The sequence below is a fragment of the Astatotilapia calliptera genome, chromosome 7 (genome assembly GCF_900246225.1).
Source record: "Astatotilapia calliptera chromosome 7, fAstCal1.2, whole genome shotgun sequence".
In the NCBI taxonomy this organism is placed as follows: domain Eukaryota; kingdom Metazoa; phylum Chordata; class Actinopteri; order Cichliformes; family Cichlidae; genus Astatotilapia; species Astatotilapia calliptera.
Genome location: NC_039308.1, coordinates 60,162,798 through 60,188,645, shown reverse-complemented (window position 1 = coordinate 60,188,645; position 25,848 = coordinate 60,162,798). Strand labels below are relative to the sequence as shown.

General features: G+C 39.4%; 2 protein-coding genes and 1 long non-coding RNA gene across 4 annotated transcripts; 1 reads left to right on the top strand and 2 right to left on the bottom strand.

Moving 5' to 3' along the window:
* Nucleotides 1-12: 12 nt before the first annotated feature.
* nr1h4 (nuclear receptor subfamily 1, group H, member 4) lies at nt 13-12,070 on the bottom strand. 2 transcript variants are annotated; one of them, XM_026176308.1, is made up of 10 exons: nt 11,877-12,070; nt 10,998-11,178; nt 8,154-8,531; nt 4,869-5,009; nt 3,827-3,969; nt 3,625-3,723; nt 3,275-3,374; nt 2,977-3,123; nt 1,084-1,197; nt 13-964 (listed from the first exon to the last, which is right to left on the bottom strand). In XM_026176308.1, exons 2-10 carry the CDS (start codon nt 11,092-11,094, stop codon nt 726-728), a joined length of 1,458 nt encoding a protein of 485 aa, XP_026032093.1. In that variant the 5' UTR covers nt 11,095-11,178; nt 11,877-12,070; the 3' UTR covers nt 13-725. The 2 variants fall into 2 exon arrangements, with proteins under 2 accessions (XP_026032093.1, XP_026032094.1); XM_026176309.1 differs by lacking the exons at nt 10,998-11,178; nt 11,877-12,070 and adding an exon at nt 9,600-9,825.
* Nucleotides 11,204-15,816, top strand: LOC113026969 (uncharacterized). The gene is made up of 3 exons (XR_003272978.1): nt 11,204-11,405; nt 12,951-13,113; nt 15,762-15,816. It is a non-coding gene; the product is annotated as an uncharacterized LOC113026969 (long non-coding RNA).
* Nucleotides 14,533-25,848, bottom strand: slc17a8 (solute carrier family 17 member 8). Its single transcript, XM_026176307.1, has 12 exons — nt 25,388-25,848; nt 23,319-23,574; nt 22,845-22,963; nt 21,276-21,390; nt 20,236-20,323; nt 19,492-19,578; nt 18,306-18,448; nt 17,931-18,080; nt 17,700-17,832; nt 16,790-16,900; nt 16,225-16,352; nt 14,533-15,870 (listed from the first exon to the last, which is right to left on the bottom strand). Exons 1-12 carry the CDS (start codon nt 25,483-25,485, stop codon nt 15,541-15,543), a joined length of 1,758 nt encoding a protein of 585 aa, XP_026032092.1. The 5' UTR covers nt 25,486-25,848; the 3' UTR covers nt 14,533-15,540.

Here is a 25,848-nt window from a genome sequence, read left to right as displayed (position 1 = left end):
AAGAGCCAAACATTTATCTTAAATAATCTTTATTGGCAATTAGAAAATTGGTTAAAACATGCAAAAAAAAAAAAAATCCCTCAGTCACAGCCCTCTAATTGAGACGCCTTTGTTTGGCCAGATGGCTACCTACAGGCATAAATAAGGAATAAAAAGTCAATGTTTCTGGAAGATGTAAAAGTGAAAGATTATACAAATATGATCAAGCAGAAAAGGTGACAATGTTTTTTTATTTTTTGGTTTTGCTTACTCTTTATTGAATAACTGCATCCCAGATGTTGTGACTAACTATTATAAAAACTATTTCCAGGTAAACCCTTTTTTTCTTGAAAATATTTATTCAGGCAGATCGTAGGATTCACCCATTATCACACTTAATCTAAGCCTTCCACTTCTTAGGAGCACACCGTGGCTTTCCAGTGTTTGTACTTGTTTGACTAATCAAAGTTTTGCATGATATACACAGTAAAAAAAAAAAAAGGTTGGCCAAATCACAATATTTGAACAGGAGCCTCTTTGTCTGTGAATGGCTAAAAATAATAGAGTAATCCATGAGAAAGGCACAAGCAGCACTCTAAACCAATCACTACATGACTAATGCCAATGTCATGGCTTCACAACAGAGGCTGGGAAAGGACTGTATGTTTGAGCTATGATGTTGTCTTGTAAGTTAATGTCCACATTATCACCCCTGTGTTACCGCCTTCTTCTCTCGTCCTGGCCCGTCACTGCACATCCCAGATCTCACAGAGCAGCGGGGTAAATTTGTGGTCATCCGTTCTCCAGGATGTGAGCATCTCCGCGTGGAAGTGGTTGAGCGTTCTCAGCTCTGTCAGACGGCCCAGGAGACGAGCGAAGTACTGCGGCTCCTGCGGATGCTGCAGGGCGCACAGCTTCCTCAGCACATCCAGCATGGGCTCCTGAAGTCTCTCAACAGCCTGCTGATCTTTGACATAAGGCCGATCTGGAGAGGAATAGAGTGGATAGTGATCATCATCTTCACAGAAATCAAAATTTGAATCAAATATTACTTTAGGAAACAATGCCGTCAATGCCGTTAACACTATTTTTGGGGGGGCTCACCTGGTGTCAGGATGGTTACGGCAGTAAGGAGAGCTTGTTCCTCCTGTGCCATGTGGAGTTCGCTGATGCTTTTGTAAAAGTTGAACATGGGTGTAATGAAGTCTTGTGATATACCTGCAGAAAAAGAAAGCAACATATTTTTTTCTAATAAAATAGAAAGTTTTATATATAAAGTCAGTGAATAGTAAATAAACAAGTCCTCAAAGTAAGAAGCCATCTCTTAAGCTTTGGTTTAATTACTTAGAGTAATTCAATTTCTGTTGTTGTTGTTGTTCATGTTGTGGAAGAGCCAATAAACATGTTTATACTGACTGGAAGTGCTCTAAACACAGTAAACTGACCTTCCCAAATTAATAATAAAAAGTCTTTGATCTGCAGCTCTATGCAGACAATGTTAGTCTGTGCACTAACTTGATGGATAATAAAGGATTGTCGATGCTGCTGAAAGCTGGCGAGGTTTTATAGTTTTAAGATGCACAGAGACGGCCTGTTTTATGTAACAGCCTGTACTTTGACCAGGATAATCTATAACGTTGTATTATACTATTCATTTTATTTATTTAAAAGATGCTGTAAAGTTTTTCATGTAAAATACATTCAGTTTTAAGCTTTTACAGCTAATATGATCAAAGACTGGAGTCTCTCAAAGTTAAATCAAAAACACATATACAGGGTCTGAGGTGGATGTGCTCTGCTGCATTGTGGTGAGAAGAGTGGGGAGGAGGTGGATGAAGGTGTGAGAGAAGCGAGGCAAAGGAGAGAGCGAAGAAAGAGTTTTTTATGAGTGAATTGTATTCAGTATGTGAAGCCATCAGAAATTACGACACAATTATTTGCAGTTAATCACAGATCTTATCCTTATCCTAGCCCTGTGTCAGATTGGTGACCTGTCCACAGTGTGCCCCGCCTCTTGCCCTATGGTAGCTGGGATAGGCTCCAGCCTATATGAATAAACATATTTCATATACATATTTCAAACTACTCTCTATATTATTTAAAAGTTTTTGTTTATGGGATGGTCAGTTTGGTAAAGTAAATCCGTTGGGCATCTTTCTTTGCCTTTAGACAACAATTCTGATGGCAAAAGAGCCAAACGGGACAGGCCAAAAAAAAAAAAAAAAAAGTTTTTGTTTAGTATGCTCTTGCACGTTGGCAGCATTTCCTGATATTAAAGCTTCAGCTAGCAGAGGGTGCCTGTCTGCTCGGGCACATTATCGAGCTTTCAGAAATGCCAGCGGGGCTCAGAGGGAGAGAAGTGGACAATAGCACTTCTGATGTTTTGATAAGAAACAATGGCCTCCTCAGACAGCTTTGACCACTTATTCTCCCAGACTGGCCTTTACTGTGAATATCTCTTATAGGCACTATTCACACCACAGCAGCACTGAGGGACCCAGTGATGCGCACACACGCCTGCCATCACCGCTGCTGTCTGTCTAACTGTCCAACCTGGTTGACATAATGACACCCCACATTAATATAAATGATTTTTTCTTTTAAAGGAGACAACACAGGGGACGTGAGCAAAAATCTATAGGTTTGGATTAAAACAGCAGAAGAAACTCATGCGCTGTAATAAATCAATCCCAGAAAAGCCCCTCTCCTTTAATCTGCAAGCATGGATGCACATGTAGCGCCGAACGGAGTGAAACAATAGCCAGTGAAGGTGTGTGCTCATGTGTAATCTATACCCAGCCAGAGATCAACAGGTCAGCATACGTAACCGACACAGATCAAATATTAATCAAGGACCTGAAAGACTTAGCTGCTTGGCTGCAGAAGACCAAGACTGCTGAAGGTCATGAAGCAAGAGCTGCACACATAAAAACCTGCATCTGCTATAACTGCTGAATATCTGCACCGACACATTTATAGGTGCTGCTGTAGACTCACCACTCTTCCGTATCCTCTCCTCTAAAAGTTGCGCGTATCCAGTGGGCATCTTTTTGCTGAAAACCTGAGCTGAGCGCAGATATGTGGCTTCCACAGCTGAACCCTTCAGCAGAGCAATCTGATCTTCGTGATCCAGAGACAGAAACCCTATGACAGTCATAACACTTGTCATTACAACAGGCAAGATACTGTGTTTTTACTTTACGTACTCTCCCAGCATCTGTCATGCCTCTGTCCATGACCTTAAGATAACACTGCAGTGTGCTCCACAGGATTGGTAAAAAGAAAAAAGAATTACCTGGAATACTTTTTGTAAACTCCACCAAAACTTGAACTTGACTTGTTGCCACTTCTGTCAGTAGAAGAAAGTTTTCATCTGCGCTGTACTGTTCTTGTAGCTTGAGGAAAAAACAGCGGGAAAAACAGATCAGAGGGAAGAGGGAGCAAACAGCAAAAACTCCACAAAGCAAACGAATAAAACAGTCTCGGCGGCATGTAGTCATGCAAACATTATTTCACCCAACAAGCTGGTGCTGCTTGTCTGATGTCTGTGCATACAGGTTTTATTTTCTTAGCTGCATTCCCAGCAGCCAGTTTTTATCAGCACTGTTCGCCTGGTTATTTAATATCAATATTTCTGTTTCGTACCAGCTTTTTAGCAAAATCTTGAGGAATCTGATGTTTGTTATAAGCATCCACGATGAGTTTCATGAGTGCCTGCTGCTCTTTGGTGAGTTCAACTTTTTCCTGGATTTAAAGAGAAAATCAAAAACAGCCCATCATTGACGTCTTCGGTGCCTGTTTGAGAGCATCAGCGAGCTCTGAGGACATCTGCAGATGTTGAGGTTACCTTTGACAGTCTGGTGGTGGAGGTGACCTGCTTGTTGTCGACATTCTCTGGCCCCTCCGTCTCATCCCCAGTCGACTGTCCTGGGGAGGCCTTGGTGTTCTTCCGCAGCCTTTTAGATTTACACTGGATCTCTGTCAGCAGGCCTGTCAGTAGCGACGAAGGATTCACTTTGCGTGTTAAATACCTTGCAGGTTTTTAATGCAGCGGCAGTGCTGAATGTTTATTTTCATCTATGATGGCTTTGGTCAAACTAATTACTATCTATGTGCAACAAGCAGGCAGATTACTGCAACTCTTGCTGTTTACTATTTTAACATCACATCATAATGTGAACTGCACTCTACTAAATGTGATTCCTTTTCTACCTTATTCCTTCCCCAAAACACTGCAACTGCCTCTACTTTAGATTTCTCTGATCAATTGCATAATAAGTTTACACTTAAGATAGTGCTGAGAAGAGAAGCGTTCTCAGTAACCATCTGTCTTCTCACATTTTGATCAAAAATCTAACTCACTAGTCTCTTGTTGAGGCAGCAGATAGAGAGTCGTGAATGACTTTCACCCTGCATTATTCATCACATCTTCTCTGTACTATTTATGAGCAACAGGAGTCCAGCCTCTCATTCTTCTCTTTTCAGCTGACAGCTCTATAATAGACCCCAATAATCCTCCAATACCCAGTTTCAGAAAAGTGGGTGCTCCTATTTACAGATTTTGCCTTCAGTTTGAGGTAAGCTCAGCATTTGAAACTATAGAGACAACTGAGAAACATCAACTTAAGGCAAAAATCACTTTAGCAAATGTGTCATGTTCTTATTTTTTTAATGCAGCTTAAACAGATAAACAGATGTTTGTACTGTGTGATATGTACTGACATGTAATCCCCCATTAAAATCCAACAGCCCATGTCAGAATGGAAAATGTACACTTATATTTAGCAGTCTCTCTTAATCATAATAAGTAGATGTTACTGTGGGAACACGTTAACGCTCTTTAAAAAAATAATCCCTGTTTCAGCATCCTCGAATGCAGCGATACTCACATTCTGCCAGCATGCCCATCTCCTTGCACTTTCTCAGCCGGCACTCCTGGCATTTCCGGCGCATGTACATGTCCATCTCACAGTTTCCGCCACTCTTGCATTTGTACACAGCGTTTTTGGTGATGCTCCGTCTGAAGAATCCTGAACGTGGTAAAAATAAAAATGTATTAACAACAAGGGACGCCGATATGTTATGATCTTTAATGCGCACATGAGTGTTTGCCAGTTAATTACTGGATTTTTAGGGAATTTGACACAACGTTCCTAAACCCCCAACCTCACCCTGAAAGGTCGTGGTGGATCAATGCACCTGTCTAAGCCTGGTTGTGCTGGAGAGCTTTTTTTTTCCTGTTAAAAAGGAAGTTTTTCCTTCCCACTGTCACCAAGTGCTTGCTCATAGGGCGTCATGTAATTGTTGGGGGTTTTTTTTAATATCGTTATCATCATTGTAATATAAAGCTCCTTGAGGTGATGGATGTTGTAAATTTGCACTATATCAGTTGAACTGAATGTTCAGAATCTACCTTTATAAAACATAAGCCCAAAAAAGAGCTGGTTAAACAATGATCATTCCTTAAAGTTATTTTTGTGTTATCTTAATCCTTTACAGTGTCATTTAGACTGTGAACATTTAGCAACTCACGGAAAGAAAGGAGAGGCTAGATAAAGGCAACTAAGCGCTATTAAAAATCTTGGAAGCTCGTTTAAATTACAGGAGAAAAAAATCATCCATGACTGAAAATTTCAGGTAATTATCTCATAACTTAGAGTTTATTCAGAATTTTGACATACCTAACTCAGATTCTTGATTAACCCAACAAGTTCTGACTGGCATTTTTTTTCCACTGGCAGAAACAAAGCTTCCATAATCTGCATCGATAAATTGTGTGAGTTATTAATCTCTGGCTCTCTTCCACAGTGCGTCTTTTGTCCTGTCTCCCTCCCCTTATCCCCAACCAGTCTTGTCAGATGGCTGTCCCTCGCTGAGCTTGGTTCTCCCGGAAGTTTCTTACTGTTAAAAGGAAAATTTTCCTTCCCACTGTCACCAAGCTCTTGCTCAGAGGAGGTCTTCTGATTGTCAGAGTTTTCTCTGTATTGCAATTTAAAGCACTTTGTTGTTGTAGTGATTTGGCGCTATACAAGTAGAACGCAACTGAACTGAGATGAACTGAAGTGAATGGAGAGACGAATGCTGTGGCGTTTGTTACTCTGACTGGCAAAAATGAAAAAAATAAAAGTTATGTTACAGCTTCTGTATCAGGTTGTGACATAAGTTATGTTATTTTAAACATAAATGTCAATGCCATAATGTGTGTGTCATTACTTTTGCTTATGCTGAATACTTTTGTTTTGTTTTTTTGTGGTATTGGTACTTAGAAAGTAAATAAAGGATCAGCTCCAGATTCCAGCTTTCTATAAATGATAGTGTTACTATACTCGGAAAAAACTCGAGTTACTGCTTCACTAACTGTTCTAATTTAGTTGTATATTGAACCCAACTGGGTTTAATCCAAACACCACACTAATAAGTTATACCCGGAGTACTGACATGCACTCACACACACTCACACACACGCTCAGAATAACCGTGGAACAGTTAGCAGACATTCTGACATCATTAAGCACAATGGCATGCAGTAGAGTAACTGAGCTCAGGTTGCTCGTGCATTGTACAGCCGAAAGCTGAGAAGGAACCCAATCTGGTGGCAGTACCAGGTAGACCTGAGCCTATTCTCAGTCAAATGGCAGGACAGGTCAGCAGCCACACTCCTGGCATTGTCCCACTTCACAGTGTGGAATTACACTTATATCGTTTCACCCTGTTGTTTGGCAGGATCCACACCAAATCAACAGCGTCATAAAGACATGGTGACAGCAGAGTGGTGGCCTTCAGCAGTTCATCCCCAAGTTAATGATTTGTAAAAGGGACAAAAAGAGTTGTAAAGTCCTTGCTCTTACTGTAAGATTGCCTAATTTTATTGTTTTTTGTTACCTTAAAATCAGCTTCAAACCCTTCAGTGTATGATTGCGTAGTTAACCTCCTGTCCCTGAAGGGTTATTAAATATGAAATAAATGGTATTTTGTTCTCAGTGTACAGCAGCTGTAAAGGATAACAGATTTAAAAAACAGTTTTTACAGGAACTGAGTAAGGTATCAGGTCCAGCATTGGAGCCGCTTACACAGGCATTTCAAACTGTTGAAGACATCTGGAATTAACAAGATTGTAAAAGCATGTTTTCTCTTCTCCATTTGTTTGAACTGTAGATTTAAACACATCGTCATCATGGTTAGACCCCTTAAAGTCAACAGCTAAACACAATAACATGATGTTGGAATTTGGGGCAAATGTCATTCAGCTCGTTATTATGCAGTTGCATCCTAGACACAGTCAGTCTTAGATGAAAACATTGTAAAATATTTTTTTAAAGTGGAGATATTCTTGTTCGTGTTGCTGTTCTTATGTTTGACACCCCTGCACTAAAGCATTGTGAAGCCACTGCAGAAGTACCTTTACTTCTTTCTAATGGCTAGCAGGGGCAACTCCTCCAGGTACAATAAGAAACATGACTGTATTGAAAAGCTGGTAATTTTATCATTAGTTTATGGTCTCAATTTCAATAGAAGATTAATCAACCACAATATGCTTTAGGATAAGCCAACCTTTTCATTACCAGGTCGCTCCCATATGAGTATGCAGATTCCATCAGTTCCCACCCCTTACTCATGACATCCGGTTTGAGTCACCGAGGCCATGACATTGAAATTGCTCTGCTTGGGCCTTTGTAACAGGACATCGCGGACCAACGCCTCTGTCAGTGCGACCCAGGGTGGCTGTGGCTACAATGTAGCTTGCCATCACCAGTGTGTGAATGTGTGTGTGAATGGGTGGATGACTGGATGTGTAAAGCGCTTTGGGGTCCTTGGGGACTAGTAAAGCCCTATACAAATACAGGCCATTTACCATTTTACCATTTACCAACTGATGATGTCACCCTGGTTACGTATTATTTTTTAGGATGTCTGTGCTTTCACTAAAGTAAAGGATTTTATTGCTTTATTCTCCACTGTATTCAACCCTGTTTTTATTCTATCAAAGTTTTTCATTTCCCACGAGGCCCACCCATGTCATCCTTGATAAGTCACCACATTTAGAAAATCCCTAAATTGCTAGTGTCTTTCAGCTCCACCAATTGCTCTTATCATTACACTGTAAAGAAGACAGGCTATTTAGAGTAACAGTTACAGTTAAGGATCACACTGCTGTTTCCTGTTCTACGTCTCACCTTTACATCCCTCACAAGTGAGAGCATTATAGTGGTATCCAGAGGCCTTGTCTCCACATACAACACACAGTTCCTCCCCTTTAACCCTTCCAGCTTGTGACAGGTGCCGGCTTCTCTTGCACACAGCCGGCACAACAGAGGAGCCCTCCTCCATCTCCGCCTCATAGCTGCCCTCGAGGGGTCCTTTCCTCAGTTCATATATCCCTGTGTGTGAATACCATTCGTCTCCATTATACTGTGGGTAGTAGTTCTGAGTGGAATAGTATGGAGTGGAAGACACTGTTGGCTCCATGAATTGATACTGCATGCTGGGATAGCTGGTGAAGGGTAAGATGTCAGGATCCTGCAGGAGAGGGCTGCCTTGATCTGTGAGGATATCTAAGAGAAGAAGAGAAATGACATGTGGCTTCATCTTAGTCAAATGTAATCAGTTGTTGCAGTTTTAATATGAACAAGTTACTTGAATAATAAAGTTCCTTGAAAAGCTAAAGTGTCAAAGTGTTAAAATATTAAAAGAAAAGCTTTGCAACGGTTGACTCCTGCCTTTAAACTAGCTTTACTAAAGGCAAGGTAAAAAAAAATTCCAACCATAGAGAATTAGTAGACTCTTACATGACAGTAACACCGGGACGACCAACAGATTACATGACAAAAGATAAGCACAGACACGGAGGACAATCAGGGGACGTGAACAGATTGAGATAATCAGCCAGGAGAGGGAAGTAGAAGCAGACACATGATACAAGAGGCAACTATTGTAAAAAAAAATAATACAATACAATAAAACAGGAAGTAGGAACAACACCTAAGGAGAGAAACACAGACACATAAGGCCATTTACCATAAATAAATTTGACACAGAGGAACTGGCACGGGAGAGTAAACAGAAAATACTGAGGCAACAACGTAACTAAATAAGTTAGGGAGCGGATGAAGAACTGAAGGCTCAAAATACAAAAGTATATACATCAAGATAAAGCTACAAGCTAAAATCCAAGAAAAGAATATCAAATAAACCGTCGTATAGAAATCCAAAAATCAAAACTCTGCTTCCAAGAATTGTAAACCGTGATGGTTAAACAAAGTTGAAGGTTTAACTACTTTCTTATAACTATAAACTATAAACCCATAAATGATTAACAACCTGCTTACACGGAGGACATTGTGGCCTTTAGAATTAGATTTAACAGCACAATGAACAAAATTACACATTTGCAAGTGATATCCAGTCGAAGAATGTTAACAGGATCGTACTTTTGGTTCATTATTACATACTGATGAATTTTATAACCTTCATATGCAACTTATCAGGGATGACTATTGACAAGACAACACAATGCAATCATCTCTTGACTAAAGTGACTGTGAAATGTTAAATTTTGCTTTTAAAGCCATCAGACCACCTAATACTAGCAGAATATCAGTATAGTATAATGTAACACTGACCTCTTGAAGACTTAGTCTGGACCATGGCCATTTCCGTGAGCCCAAACACACAGATTATTTTGAAACTTTGCTCTCTGATCCACACTGTCCAGCTGTGCTCTGTTCAAGTCTATCTTTCCTTTTATTAACCAAAACAGTCATCTTCAATTTCTTCCTTTCGATCGGCGTGCTTTTCCCAAAAGATCTGAGTACAGTACCTACTGTAGCAACTTGGCACTTGCTTGAGTAATCCCAGAAAGAGCAAAGGTTGTCACAGCTACTTATTAACCACATAGTCACATTTCTTCACACTGCAAGTAGCCAGCTGATATCAGAAGTCATTTCCAGATGTGGACACAGGTACAAGCTGACTGCTACTGTTCAGTGAGCTTGAATTTGTGGACAGGTCAGATGGTCATGCAATTGTTCGGAGGAATTTGAGCATCCATAAATGCTTTACAGGTGCTGGATGAGAGTCACCTATTGTTAGTTGATATTTTCATTCAAAATTAAGATCTGATTTCTAAAGTAGGCGATAGCAGATGTGCAGAGTGTACTTTTTACTTTAAAAAATAATTTTGTTCAGCTTGTTAGTGGAAGATTGGCGTTCTGCTGCCACTCACTCAGAGTTGTTACAGACCCTTAGTCACTGGCAGATAACTGACTATTGTGACAGAAAAATGCCACAAAGTAGCCTCAAACTATTAAACGTATGTTTGTTTACAGGTGACTGTGAATTAGTAATAAATCATCAATAAATTATATCTTTGCAAATGGTCTAATATTCAGTTCTTGCTGAAACCCTGACTAGTGGCTGAGAGCTTCGCTTTGGTTAAATCAGTTCACTGATACTCATGGTTGTGTTTGTACTGTCTGCGCTCATGGCTCCTTCATCTGTACATAAAAACCTGTACAGAAACTTCTGTTCTAAAAATGTGCTAAGACTGGGTTTTTATGGTGCATGCATGACTCATCTATTAATGTGTATTTACTCCAACGTTGTCTTTACTAGAACTTAGCTTGAGTGATATCCTACTATTTCTCTTGTTACTTAGCACTAATTAGCAGGGATCCCCATCTTTAAACTGCACTCAATGAGTCTGTCAATGCAGCCTGCCAATTAATCTTTCTACTGTTAGAACTGGAATTCAGCACTGCCCTCCTCTCATACAAACTTGATCACTTGTAGCTCCTAAAATCAAACCTGCAACAATTTCAAGCTTCAAAATAGTTCACAGACCCATGCATGGGTGATGCCAGGGTGGCTACAACCATCTTTTATATATGGTTTCTTGTTTTATTGTTCTAAACACTAGTACAAGTTAAATGCAGCGATGATTTCCCCATGCTTGTACTGATTATAATTGCAAAGAATGTTGTCACTTGCTCAGTTTTGATTTTGTCTTTCTGTAAACTTACCATAAAAGTGGGAACTCTCTAAGATGGAGAATTCATCGTTGGGTGGGAGCTGCAGTGGTCCCACCACATTGATGTCGGGGCCCATCCACTCATTCATTCAGGAGCGTTGTCTGTCACCGCCTCAGAAAACACAGGTTGGACTGGGCTGGAAAGCAGTCACACGCTTTGAATTTGGGGAGCTCTGTAACAAGCATGAAAAAGTGATTTGTCAACCGAGATGAAGCAACGCAAGTCCCTTAGACGTCTGCGCCCCGCTGGAATTAAAAATCATCTTGGGAGTCTCCACATCATTGCACCTGACAGGTCTCTCCCACGCTGGGAAGAGATGTTCGGTACTTCCCTACAGAGAGGTGGAGGATGAAGGTCAGATGACCAGACTGCCGCAGGAAGACCAAGTCATGGAAAGAGGTCTGTTCTTTCTTTCTGTTATTGCCTGTCCCGTTACAGATTCATGTAAGACTGTGTCATTAGTATGACAAGATCATTGTCTCTGTTAATTTGATTTCACTGAACATATATGGAGGCCTCACCTGTTAGCAAACAGCACTGCTTATTAAATCTTATATTAAAATCTGGACAGCTGAGGAGATTGAAAGCATCGCGTACAATATCTTAATACCAGTTCTCAAATGTGTCAGAGGGCTTTCTGCTGCTAGGGACAAAATATGTTCCCATGTGAGACATGACTTTTATAGACCTCACCAGCCACATTTTTAATTAACTAGGTGTAATTTCCCTTGAGTCTAAAGCTACCCACAAGAATTCAGAAACCCGCTGCCCACACTTCAACCAAATCTTCAAACAATGCCACACCACAGCCTTAATAATAAGTCACCAGTAAATTAGAAATATGTTCGTTCTCAATCTCACAATTCTTACCTTCTCTTTGGCAGCTGAGGTTGAGTTCCTTCTTGCTGAATTTTTCCTTCCTGTGACTTTTTCTTTTCTTTTTCTTTTTCTGGTTTGGGAGGGGGGAATATCCACGCTGTGAGCTACAACTCCATCAATACTTTCTAATGAACATTAAGCTGCTGGTGCCTGGACATCATTGAGACCATGTGTGACTAAGTTGGGGTCAGGGAGAAATGGAGGGTGGTTATTAATTAACCCTCCTCCCTATCCAAGCCAAATCCCTCTTTATCTGAATAAGACAACAGGCTACCGCATGAATTCCCACCCACATACACAAACATCACACACATGGAGCCATATCCAGTCATTAGCATGACACAAAAACTGGTATGAGTGGGAGCCCGCCGAGTATAAGCCATGTCTGTTAAAATCATCTAACAGTTCACTTGTAATAATGAAAGCCGGGGAGAGCTGTGGATTTTGAGCGATATGTTTGTTTTCCTTTACAATATTTTCATGAGTGCAAAAAAAATTGAGGTATAATGGAAAGCTTCTGAAAGCAAATGTGTGGCAATAGCTCCTATCTGTCCTTGAACTGATTCTACCCATTTTATCATGTCATTGGAGTATGCAGTACCAGTCTACACCAGATTTGTTTGTTCTGGCACTCCGCAGACCCCAGGGTACCTGCCCTATTGTCTGTGTACATTCTAAGACGAGCATGCACACTGGAAAATGTTCTTCTCTTTATAATTCTTAGTTTTCCCCAAAACAAGTTTAATCATTGATGGGTTGTTGCTCCATCCAAAGAGGCCCTTCTGAGTCAACAGACAGTCTCTTTGAAATAAACAGAACCTTTGCCATTGGCTGCTGACTGTTTGTGGACTATCTGCTCTGTGTTTAAGAGCATGTGAAGAATGAGCCAGCAGCTATGACTGTAAATGGCTGGAAACAACTCCACTAAACATAAGTTGCATATGTCTGTAATATTCAGAGCTCTCATAAGTATGGGCAATGTTACTTTAAAATGATTAAAGTTTATAATATGCCAACAGATATTAGGCTTTGTCATTCCTTATGGTGTTTTGTTCTTTATTCCAGATGGACTGTGTCATTATGGCTGGCATGCAAAAATGTAACAGAGGCACACCTTGGTGTCATACGTGACATAACAGGCCGCATATTCACCAGCGCTTTGGATTCCTGTACAGCTGACCAGCAACAAAGTCCACAGTCCTTGAAATGTCTTATCACCATGTGAAAGGTAATAATCATTGGACTTTTTGAAGGCAAATCACACATAGCATTAATTAAGTCTTATAAAAGAGGGAATAGCTCGTACAAGAGAGGCTAACATGCTGGCAATGAACATCCTGTCCAGCAATTATGTTTGGGGGTGTAAATAAAGCAAGCGGAGAGATAAGACAAAGGATGTTTACAGTGAGATGGAACGCAGACCCATCTTAGGGATACTCAAAAATGTCTCATTTGAGCAAGCTGACATAAACGAGCACCATAAGGAACAGCATATTCTGTCAAAAAATGAGAATCAAAATACAGAGACAGCACACTTTGCTAATGATAATAATTAAAGAATAATTAGTCAAGGAGCTGGGTAGACACAAATTGAACTAAACCTAACGATATAGAGTTAACATGAAGTTAAAAGAGGCGAAAATATGTTTGGGTATTATCTACTATCAGCACTTCCAAGTAGTCTGTTGACTTTGGTGATTACATCACTTTCCCTCGAGTGCCACTACCAGTTGTGTTGTGATTAAAATGTAAAATATTTTTAGTTTCAAGTCCCTCTCTGGTTAATTTGTGATTCATTACATTTTTAAAGTGTTTTAGGTTTTAGTAAAAAGAAAAAACAAACAAACAAACAATGTTAAAATGCCTAGATTTATTAAAAACAAACATACTGACAGTATGCTTTGTTTTGTTTTAAGTTAATATGAAATTAAACTTCAGCAAATTCAAGTAGCTAAATTTGATTCCTTGTCTGTGTTTGCAGTGTTATTGTGTTTTAATGCAATTATCTGAGAAAGGGAAAGACTTTCCATGACATCAAGTGACTAAGGGTAGAAAAACAGCTGGCATTTCCAGGCAAGCAATTGAAACTGCCTTCATTCTTATAACTATCTTATCATAATGATGAATATTGTTGATTTACCTACTATATTTAGCACCTTGGAATGTCTGTTGTTGTGAGTTGACACTATATAAATTGGACTAAATTTAACTGAATTAAATTGACCTGATAGTAAATAAATTAGAGAGTTACCTAGGGAACCTGGAATGACTGCCAGCTTCCAGCGTGTACGAAAGGTTAGCTTGTAGTAATTAGCAGGTACCACTACAGCTAGGTAGCATTAACTGTTAACTTAGCTCTCCACCCTTTTGTGTAAACACATACTTCTGGTTTTGTCACAGCCAAGCTAAAGGTTTGAAAAGTTGTCTACAGGCCAATGGGTGATCTCATATTAGCTATGCCCATTTCTTTTTATATATACAATGCACTGTCAACATTTAGCTAGCTTGGCTAATCATCCTTATAGACTGTATTACCAGTATGTTGGCTAGGTTGTTCAACATTTTTATGTTTAGCATGAATGCATGCAAGTATCATGAAATGTTAAAGAAATTCATGCTATTTTTGCATATACAGTAATCTCAACACTGAATAGAAATGTAGTTTATTGCATGTCAGGTCTGTTTGTGTGTGAATGACGTGTATTCTCTCAAACAATAAGATAATCATTTACTATACAAAACAGGGTTTTTCGTTCTCTTTTAGGAGTAATAATGATGAACAGCAAGTGCAAATTTTCCATATAGTTTTAGGATTAAAGTGAATTCTTACTGCACATTGTTAGAAACAAACTTGGGTCTCCATTTATCAAACACTGAGAAACTGCAAAATGCCAAAACATCAGAAGAACAAAGTCACGAAACTGAACTCACCACCTATTTTGTCCCATTATGAGCTCAGAGCTTCATAAATAATGAAGCTGATATATTAGTGCATCACAAACAGATGGTGAACTAAGACTGTTTCAGACAAAGAGAGCGAGTAAAGCGGTGACACGGTGCAGTCATTCAGCAACAGCAAATACATACAAGCAACAAAAACAGTGAGACTCGGTACATTAACTATGATCTTCTGTCAAACCCATCGATACATTCTGGCAGTGCACCTCTTTTCGCATTGCATAGCTGACACAAAACCCTTCACATATCAAAGTAAACTACATAAGCTGAGTCATGGTTTGCACAGATGGATTTGCAAGGAAAGGATCGGGACAGGGTGCAGGAGGGATAGAAGCTGATATGTGTATTTAATGTTCCTTTAACACAGCACTAGTTGAGCCATTGGTTTTGATCTGTGGTTTCTATGGTTTACTAAGCTTATTACTTTATAATACATGTCATGACAGAGTCACTTTATCAGCAGATATTTATTGATGGTTCATTTTGTGTCAGCTGGTTTGAGATTTAAAAATCTAAAAAGTTTTAGTTTAGCAGTTTGCAAATTTCTTTTTAAATGAATCTTCATATATCACAGTTGAATGGATGTGCTGACCAAGGATGAAAAAAAAGAGGATGGTGTCTTGAGGTACATATGATGCTGCTGCTTCTGACACAGATCAGTTTTGTAAAATTTAAGTCCTTTGTCCCTCGTGCCGTCTCACTGGTACCGCTCCTGGTAGTCCCCGTTCTCATAATGCTCCTCCTCCTCTTGCATGGTAACTCCTCTCTTCTTTTTCCAGCCCTGTTTTCGACCGGACGAATTGTCTGTTGTTCCGTAAGTCTTTTTGGGAGCCACCATGTTCTCGCAAGTGAGCTCTGACTCCTCAGCCAGCTCGTCCTCATCAATAATGCCACATTTATCCTCACTTGTGCTCTCAGGGTTGGCCCATTCCTGCTGCTCTCCTGAAGCGAAGATAGCGTAAAAGATGACCCCTGAGTAATGCACCATGGCTGCAATAATAAAGACATTCTGCCACTCCAGACGAGTCTGTAGGGAGATGAAGAGAGTCAATGAATTTTCTGTCAGAGGAAGAATTACTGATATTTCACTGATGTACCACTGAGGTAATGCTGTAAATCAGCTCCCTTACTCATGGCACTGAAAGTCCTACAGTTGCAATGTGTATAATAAATTTAACATTGCCATAAATTTTTAACATCCTTTGATAGGTGCAAGATTACATACAGCAATTCAATGAGCCACAAAACACTCATTCCTCATATCATTTATATACGAAATGGGAAGAAACATGTCAGTGCGTCTTGTAATGTTCTGTGTATATATTTTAGAATAGGGGACAAAGAAAAACAAAAACTATATTGTTATAGGAGGGGAAAATACCTTGTGTTTAGTCATAGCGCCAACAATTAGCGGGCACACCATTCCAGACAGCGTTCCCACCCCATTGGAAATACCCATCAGGATGCTGGCGTAGCGAGGAGCAATATCCAGATGATTGACATTGAAACCTGACAAGACAGTGCACACAGTGTAAACATACTTATAACACAAATTTTCATTTTTACGGCATTTGAATACTTTGTGTGCCTAAACCTCCTTCAGACTCACATTATTGGTCAAAAAACACAAATCTTTAGAGCTTTATTTTGACCCCAGCCATAAATCTCTAAGGTTTATCGTGCATGCTTGTTTTGTTTTACTGCTATGAAATTGACCATATCTGTTAACAGATATGATCACAAGGTAAAAACAATACCAGCTTTCCTGCTGTGGCTGGTAAAGATGTAATAACTTTTGGAAAGGTCTTTCAGAATCTAGAAAAAGCAATATAAAACACAAGACAAATAAAGATCTGCAACATCCTGCACACCTTTGTGCACCTTTATCATTTATGCAGTCAAGCTCAAAGTCTTAAATTAAAAGCAAAACACTAAACGTCAAATACCTGAGATGGCAAATCCACTAAAGCCTACAGCCAACACAAGGAAGGAGATGGCGACACCTCGAGTGTGAGAAAACCCGACCACCAACAGTAGCGTAGCCTCCATACCGAACCCTGTGAGAAAAAGTTCTTTATTAATTAATCACATTATGTACTAGACAACACCAGGTCTTTGTAAGAAATGTATCCCCAGCTTCCCAACCTACTGACCTAATGGAAAAAATGGGAATGCTAGAGGGAATGCCAGTGACACCATTCAAGTAGATATACTGGAAAATATAGAAACATGTTCGGCATACGGTGGTCTAAAGGGTATGTTAGTTGCTTTCCTAAATCAAAATGAAAGGAACTAGTAATTAAATGATTTTTCATACTATTTTTTTTCCAGTAATTTACTCACATTGTTGCAGTGTTATAGGCTAACAATTTTAAAAGTTGGATCAGTCCTGGATCTAGCGTGCACAATGTTTTATTTGTAATGTAATTATTTTATATTAATATTATTCACAGTGCTTAACAAGACCACCATACGTGTTTTATACGTGTTGGCTTTTTTGCCCCTGAAAAAAACCTAAACAATAATACATTTTTAAGCAATGTTTTGTTTTGTTTTTAAATGCCAGCAAATATGGTGCAAATTAAAAGTCATGTATGAAAATTTATTTTTAAACAAATATGTTTAAATATTTGTTTAAATTCACTTTTTTTCTTTTTCTTTTTCTTTAAAGTGAATTTTCTGGCATTTTCAAAAAAAAATATTTCAGGCTTTACAAGGTTCAAAAATGTAGGAATGACCAAACAGTAAATCATTACAGAAAATGACTTTCTTCTATGTTATTTTTGTGTTTAGTACAAAATGCCAAAATCTGATCGTTGGGATTAACAGAAAAACGATGTGTTTACACTGATGTACCTCCACAGTTCATGAGTTTCCTCACGTTAGTGGTAGACATGATTTTGTTGCTGCGTAAGTAGTCAGCCAGCTGTCCTCCAATAGGAACAACAATTGTCATCACCATGTGGGGGACAGCAGACAGGATCCCCACCTGTACGTAATTAAGGTTAGAATATTTTGAACCTAAGAAATATTGAATGGATCTTTGTGGACATTTTCTGTAACTGTGGTTGTTATTGTAAGGCCAACCTTGCTGATGGGGAATCCAAATACTTCCTCAAAATACGCTGGCTGGCTGATGAGAAGCAGGTAGAAGGTCCAGCTCCGGCAGAAGTTGGCCACAATGATCGCATAGACAGGCATGGAGGTGAAAAAGCGACGCCACGGAGTTTTGAATTTCTATAACCGGAGATAAGGAGTCAGTGTGTACTGCATATAGACGGTCAGCTCACTAAATTTTTGGACACTGATACAGCTTTTGTAGTTTCTCCTCTGTGCACCACCACGTTGGATTTTAAATCAAACAAGATGTGATCAAAATTCAGAGTTTCAGCTTTAATTAATAGGGTTCAGCCATTCTGTTGTGTGTGGATGTGTGTGTCAGTATAGATGCAGTAGACACACCTCGGTTACACTCAGTTTGTGCATTGTTTCACCGATGGTGGACTCTATGTACGTCCTCTCTTCGTCTGTGATTGTAGGATGGTCAGCAGGACTTCCATAAGCTAGCAGGAGCCACAGCGTGTACCATAATATCCCAAAAACACCTTTTCACAAAACAACAGTGGCAACAGGTGAATTCACGCATTCGTACACATGTACCCTTAGAGAAGCTTATCTTGGCAGTCAAAGACTTTGTAAAGTATGAAAGAGTAGCTTGAGGGCAGGACAGATTAATTACTCCAAGTCCAGACCTCATTTGGACCACAAGAATTTCTCATTATTAAAAAATGAAACAAGTGTGAGACATACAGCCCAGACAGGAAAATGTTAATTTACATCAATAAATCATGAGATGGTATCACATCAGAACCAGAGTAGCTCTTTTATTAAAACACGTTTGCCAAAGTGTGAATTTAATGTGAGTGCTAATCATTCCAATCAAACTCAAAAGCAGAGCAGATAAGGCTTATTGTGCAATGCATAAAAACGCCAGAGAACAGCGTGACAGTCGAGGATGTTTAAAGCCACTTTTCGTGACATTAAGTTGTGCTTTCAACATTTCATTTACAGTCTATCCAGCCATTCATTTAATTCATATAGACCTAATAATGTCTAACTAACAGCATATTACTATTGTCACACCTTTCATCTGCTCTAATAATCTACCTATGAATATTGGTAACCATTTAATAATGAAGACTTTCTCATTTTCATTTGAGTTTGCAGTGAATCATGTTCATACATTAACATTAATTAATAGATTTTTAGATTTTAGATTCTGTTCGATATAAAGTAACAATCTGGCAGCTCCAAAGTCTGATTTTTACAACTTTTAGAAAGGGTGAGCAGTTCTTTCAGATCACTGCTGATTGCTTTCCTCCTTGGTGTTGTGTGAAAACACACACCTGAATGCTCCAGACCAGCACAGTGCCAAAGCATCAGTTAATCGAGCGCTGGCAGCTACTTACCCACTGATTAGTTTTTTGTTTTTCACACACCGTTTCTGTAGTGCTACATGATGGGGTTTTTATGTGTAAAAACCTTAAACCTTAGAACTGACAGAGGAGGTACTTTCTTTTTCTTCAAGCATTTCTGAAGCATTTCTTATTTTTTACTTACTCTTACATTGATCAAACATCAGCCTTACCATAAACATAGAAGACCGAAGACCAGCCGACGTACTGAACGAGCACTCCGGCTAAAGGCATGGCAATCACTGCTCCTGCATAGGATCCTGGGAACAATGGATGTCAGATGTCATTGCCAGTGTATTATCATTCCAGCTGTGATATTCAAATATGATGTTTGATGTTGCTTCTTGCACATTTTTTCCCTTACGCAATCTTAAACAAGGCCTAACCTAAATCGTTATGTTGCTGCAATGACTCTAACACAACAAAACTACCCTGCACAGTGAAGATGTGTAAACAAAAACATCAAAGAAACACATTAGTTTCATTGAATAAATGCTGTCAAAATCAGTCATTAACACTGCCATTACAGAGAGGGTGTTTTAGTGCATTTTCTATTATCTGACAGATTCATGAACGCTGTTGTTTTGAATAGAGCCAGGAGCGTGAGAGTGCTTTTGGACAGTGAGCAAGGTGACACTTCATTTAGGTGAATAGAGGGAGAAGCTCCTTCAGATTACGCAGATGAGCTGTGCTCATTTGCAGACAATGTCAAGAGTGTTTTGATGCATGGGTTGTCATGGTACCAATTTAAAGTGCAACATGGTGATTTAATTTCAGCAGACACAACAAGGGGACCGGATCTGCGAAACAAAAAAATGAGCTCTCTCACGTCCATTTGCTGGCCGATTGTGTGACACGTGTAGCACAAATAGAATCCGCAGACAATTTTCACAAGAAGAATCACAGGCATCACCCACCACAGAATGAAGTTGTTGCCAGTCGACTTCGTTCAAGAGGAGGCGCCCATTTGGACCACATCCCATGACATGCTGGGTAGGTAACACCCTAGCAGGGACATGGTGTGGGAGTTGGGAAAGATCAAAGACTGATAAGGTGGAAATGCTTCAGAGCAATAGTTTGACATTTTGGGTAACATTCTCTGTTTTCTTGCAGTGAGTTTGATCATTTCATTGATAATCTTCTTTAAATATGTACGGTAAATAAAAAGCCAGAAACTGGTTAAATGCTTAGTGTAATTCCTCTAAAGATGACAGATGATAGATTTTAACTTGGGTTAGTGCAAAAACCAAGAGTATTAGGGTCGCTGAAGTAATACTTTGGGGTTATTTTTTCTCAGAATTTTTACTTTTGTCCGATAACTGTGATAAAAGTCAGATTTCTGACGTTTTTTGCAAAAAAAAGGTCATAAGTTATTTTCTTTTTTTACCCCATTGGCTCAAATCTTCTTCTGTATACAACAGAAAGCTCCACAGTTGAAAATAAACCCAAGGTAGAAAACTCTACCCACACACTCACATATGAAAAGCTCACAGTTGTCATTTAGTCGTTTAACTGGACCTCTCAATTCTATTTTTGTGTTGGTGCCAGTTGGAGCATTTCTAACTGAGTCATTTGGAGTGCATTTTGCTAACATAGCCAAAAAGTCCAGATGTTAAATTACAGCATTTAATGTAATTTTACTGAGCACCGTATATCTATGTGATATACCCATTAGAGCCTATGGCTAGACCAATGCTCCCCTATTTTGCTAGTGGTTGCTTATGGTTGCACCCCCCCAATTTAAACATGCCTACTTCTAGTGCCAGCAACGCGAGATAGTTCAGCCTCAATGCTGACGAATAAAAATGCAAAGAGTCTGCACCTCACATAAGCATCTGGTACATTTTGTTTTCCCCATACCAAAACAGGCAAGCTGCGACAAAACAAATATTCAGATTTTTACAAATGTCAAACTACTCATTGTTTTCCCTCACATTTGGTCCCCCCCTCTTCTTACCTCCACTAAGCCCTGAAGGATGCGAACAAACATGACGCAGCCGTAGTGCGTTCTGGCTGCAGATGGGATGAACATATTGAGCAGTGATGTCAGGAAAATGGCAGCTCCGAACACCCTGCAGAAAAACTGGAATGTCATCATTTTGTACCATTGGTGAAAAGGAGTAAGTCTGGATAACTTAATCTTCGTAATAATCAAACACACTTTCCAGGAATTGTACTTTTTCGATACAACCAGCAAAGCTTTGGATAAGTTTAAAATAAAGATGTGAAGCAGAGAATGAGCCAGGTTGCTTGGAAAATCAGTTTAAAATGAGAAATACATTTCACAGACAAGTTTCCAAACTTTAACCCTGTATTTTCATACAGTCTGTTTTTAATATATAAGAGAAAACCGTGGATCCAATTAAGGTCCACAAGGTCTGTGAAGCATAAAAACAAAACAAAGACTTGCAACCCAGTGTTTGCAAAGCTGCTGCAGATGCCTGATATTGGCAGGCAGTATGTCTCCACACTAACTGGCGGTCAAAGCATCTCAGTCGGCTTTATAATGAGACATATCTCGCACCTCTGTCTTTCACTGCCTCAGATAAAGACATCCCATTCAATCCACAAGTTTCTGCTTTATCGCCACAGTGCCGCTTATAGCTCCCCCTCTCTTTTCTCCTTCGCCCCCCCTTCTCTGTTTCCAAAACAGTGTGTAAGTGACACTTGTAATATTCCAGCGGCTGGTGTTTCAGAAAGAAATCAGAGGCAGGATCTTTCATTATTAACTCTGTCAGTGGCGTGTCCTCTTTTCCTGTGAAGCTTTTATTACAGGACTGCTATCTGCTCCATCAACACCGCTCACCACACCGTACAGCGTTAACCCTTTATCCACACGGACTGAGGAGGATCCTGAATAAAAATACTGGATTTTTGGGATTTTTTCTTTGTGATCCTGTCTTAAAGGGGACCTGTTATGCTCACTTGGAATTCTATATTTTTATTCTTGGACTCTTCTAGCATAATTTTGTATGATTTGTGATTGTTTACAATAATACGTATTTACTTTATCGGCCTGGGGCAGTTCCTAAGTGCATCCAGTCTATTAAATAAGCTGTTTTATTTCGCTTACTCGTCACTTAAAGCCACATTTCTTCTGATTGGCTGTCCTTCATAAACAGCAGTGCACCTGAGAGGACTGTATTAGGCACATCCTCTGTCCCTGACATCATAGAGTGCCAAACAATAGAAAAACAACCTAAAAAGGAGCATTTAGAGCAGTCTAAGTAGTTTTTCATTCAAAAGGATTTATTCTATACACAATAAAGGTATAATAAATACCTTTAACAATTAGGGCTGCAGCAAGTTCATCTTCATTATAAACAGCATAGTTTTTCCCCATAATGCACTGTGGTCAACAACCCAAAGTTATTTTTGGTACTCTTTAATTCACAAGTGCTCCAAAGTAGTATAATGAAACTGCTTGTTCTCTAAAATGACCAAAAGTGTAAAATCGAGTAATGATGTGAAGCAGGGACTGCAATGTTGCTGTGAAACTAGAGACTAGTCATGAAGTGTATTCGACCTGTTGGCGGACAGCTTGTTGGAGATGAAACCACCGGGGATTTGAGTGACGATGTAGCCCCAGAAGAAGGAGCCGTGGATCAGCCCCACCGTCTCTGGGTCCCAGTTAAACTGAGCTTTCTGCAAAGAGGGGAAAATGCAACAGGGAGGTTTTATAAATTAATCTTTTTATGAAAGACACATCACTATCATTTTCTTAAAATTCAGTGGTGAACTCATAAACAATAATGCACCCGTACTCCATTCAAGAGATAAAGGGTTTTTCTGCGGTCTTGATCAATTTTCAGATGTGTTTCAGTTTGGTGCTTTGAATTTTTTTCAATTATTATTGCTTCAGTTCTGAAGCAAGATCTAACAGTGTCTCAAGACACTGGCAATATCACAGACAAGCCCATAAAGGTGTGAATCAAACTGGTAAACAGCAGTTTTGTCAATGTTGTCAGGGGTGGAATGGAGAGATACGGAGATCTTCTACCTGAAGCACCGGGGTCCCATTTATATAGACGGTGTTGTTGTTAACCATCTCCACGATGGCCACACCAAGATTGCATCGAATGCCGAAGGAGATGCAGAAGCCCAGGCCGCTGAGGATGGCGATGATATAACGCTTAGGCAGGCCGCCACAGCTGCAGTCCAGCAGCGGCGCGGGGCGTGGCGTTGATGCCACCGGTCTCCCATCCTCTGTCAGCTCAATATTCCCCTCTTCTTCCACATTACTGCCATCTATTTTCCTGCAGAGCAAAAATCAGTCAGAAGTTGTGTGTTCAAAATATCATCTTCAAAAATATATTTCTTTAGCTCCACAGTCTTCTTATAATTTTAGTGTCTCGTGGACTCGACACGATGGGAATCTTTTAAAGTTTAATTTGTTTGAGACGAGATTACACAGAATGCGGCTTTGTGTGTGGACTTTCTTGGTAACTCGTGTGATGACAAAAGTAGATCAGTAACAAAGCCACATCCTGCAGAGGAAAAAGGAGAAGAAAGCCAGCAAACTGCTTTTTTCAAATGCATCCCCTCTGCTTGTTCCGCCACCCAGGATCCACCGTTTCAGTGCCCCCTCCTCTCATCTGCCTGCAGAAGATTTATTATTTAGTGCAGTTCTCCTCCAGCGAGAAACAACCAAGACTGTACGAATGTATGAGGCTGGAGATCTACATGTACTCACAAACTATAGGCCTATTTCACCACTTGCGCAATGCTCTAAGATACATTTAAAAAAATCTTAAAGGATTATATAAATTTATCACAAATAACAATGACAATATTAATTTAGACCTAACAGAACTACAACATGCACTAATAGAGACTGCTGAGTAACTGAATATAAGGAATATGCCATTTGGGTATTTAGAGATTTAGAGAAGTCCGTTGAGATCATTGATAATAAATGACTATTATTTATTAATAAATTTAAATAGATACAATCTATCTATCCTCACTGCTGTCTGTGTTTGTGATTGAGGAGCTACAGTGATGACAGCTGGTGTGTACAGTCACTGAGGAATATCTCAAGGAATAACATTTTTTAAAGTGTTCTAAGTTTTGCCATATTGAAATATAATGAATTAGATGTGTTATTTGCGACACTGCAAAATTGCATTTGAAGTCCTGAAATGAAAATGTTGCAAAAGCAAAAGGAAGTCATTGTCAGGAAAACATGAAAGTACTCAAAAAATGTCCCCCTGACTCATTCTACTTATAAATATTATATGAGCACGTTATTGTAACCATGCATTTATTTCACAACTGAATTTTGGTGTTGCAGGTGGTTTTGGGTAGAGCTCAATTATATGACCAACTAAAACTAATTCTTATTATCTGTTTTATAATATGGATTAATATGTTCTATATTATTCACCAAACATTACTGCCATATATGGACTTCCACTTTTTAAAATTGTGTGGAGCCTGTCATGTATATCTTTTGTGGTTTTTTGCTTGTTTTTTTTTTTTTTAATTAAGACATTACTGAAACTAATTCAGATGTTTATCTCATTGTCACAGACTTAGATAATTCTGTGTATTGTTGTGTGTATTGTCTAGAAATTTAGAATCTTTTTTTTAAAAAGTGAAGAATGTCCCTTTTCCACAAGTTCATAATATCTGTCACTTTGACACAAGAAAAAAAAGACTTTAAAGGAAATGTATTTAAATTTTCCTAAAATGCCTTTAATCTTCCTTATTCATGAAGATTCCTTCATCATACACAGACACACAGAGTCCTCTGTGAAATATGTATCAGATATGAAATATGCATTAATATCTTAAAATAAAATCTGTGATTACATCATCAACATTGCTTGGGAAGCAAAAGAATAAAATATTTATTTATCGTCAGAATCTGGGGAGAACACGCCGGGCTTAATGTGCTCGCTCACAGTGTTGCATCCCTTTTACTGCAGATGCTTTATTCTTCTTATTTGAGCATTTTCACAAAGTCTCCACAGTTTCTTTATGCATGCAGTGCAGATTGCAGCTTATAAAGCATGCACAGACACTTCATGCCTTCTTCCCACCACTCGCCATTCAAACTCCACTCACCTTTGCAGTTTTCCCAGAGAGTCTCCCACTGTGTTTTTCACCTCTTCCTTCCCTGGTTTAAACACCTGCTCCTTCAACCCTGCTAAACCAAAAGGCATTGTTGTTCTCCGGGGGGTTTTCTCCTCACCTTTTATCCCAAAATAGAGTCTTGATACCTCAAGAGGTACCCTTTGTTCTGAGCAGGGACACAAAAATCCACTAAAAGCTGTTCCTCATTCCTTGAGTTTGTGGCACTGAGGATTGGCTCCACCTTTCAGTGGTACCAGGAGTCCCTCAGAGGTAAGAAGGAGTTTTGGTATGGGATACTAAAGTATTCATCAGTTACCAAAGCACCGTTTGGTCAGAGCATCTGGAACTTGTTTCATCTCTGAGAGATCCATCCAGGACTGACCAGAGAGGCAGGAAGCAAATGAAAGGGTAGAATCCAGTTTTTAGTTTCTAGGCATTGTGGTCTCTTTTTT

Excerpts from the sequence above, each read along its gene's own strand:
- nr1h4 (XM_026176308.1), bottom strand. The coding sequence starts at position 11,094 with ATGAATGAGTGGATGGGCCCCGACATCAATGTGGTGGGACCACTGCAG. Across the intron at positions 3,724-3,826 it reads CCACCACCAGACTGTCAAAG|GAAAAAGTTGAACTCACCAA; the intron begins GTAACCTCAACA and ends CTTTAAATCCAG. Across the intron at positions 3,124-3,274 it reads GTTTACAAAAAGTATTCCAG|GGTTTCTGTCTCTGGATCAC; the intron begins GTAATTCTTTTT and ends TGACTGTCATAG.
- slc17a8 (XM_026176307.1), bottom strand. The coding sequence starts at position 25,485 with ATGCCTTTTGGTTTAGCAGGGTTGAAGGAGCAGGTGTTTAAACCAGGG. Across the intron at positions 17,833-17,930 it reads TTGGATTCCCCATCAGCAAG|GTGGGGATCCTGTCTGCTGT; the intron begins GTTGGCCTTACA and ends AATTACGTACAG. Across the intron at positions 15,871-16,224 it reads GCGCTATGACTAAACACAAG|ACTCGTCTGGAGTGGCAGAA; the intron begins GTATTTTCCCCT and ends ATCTCCCTACAG.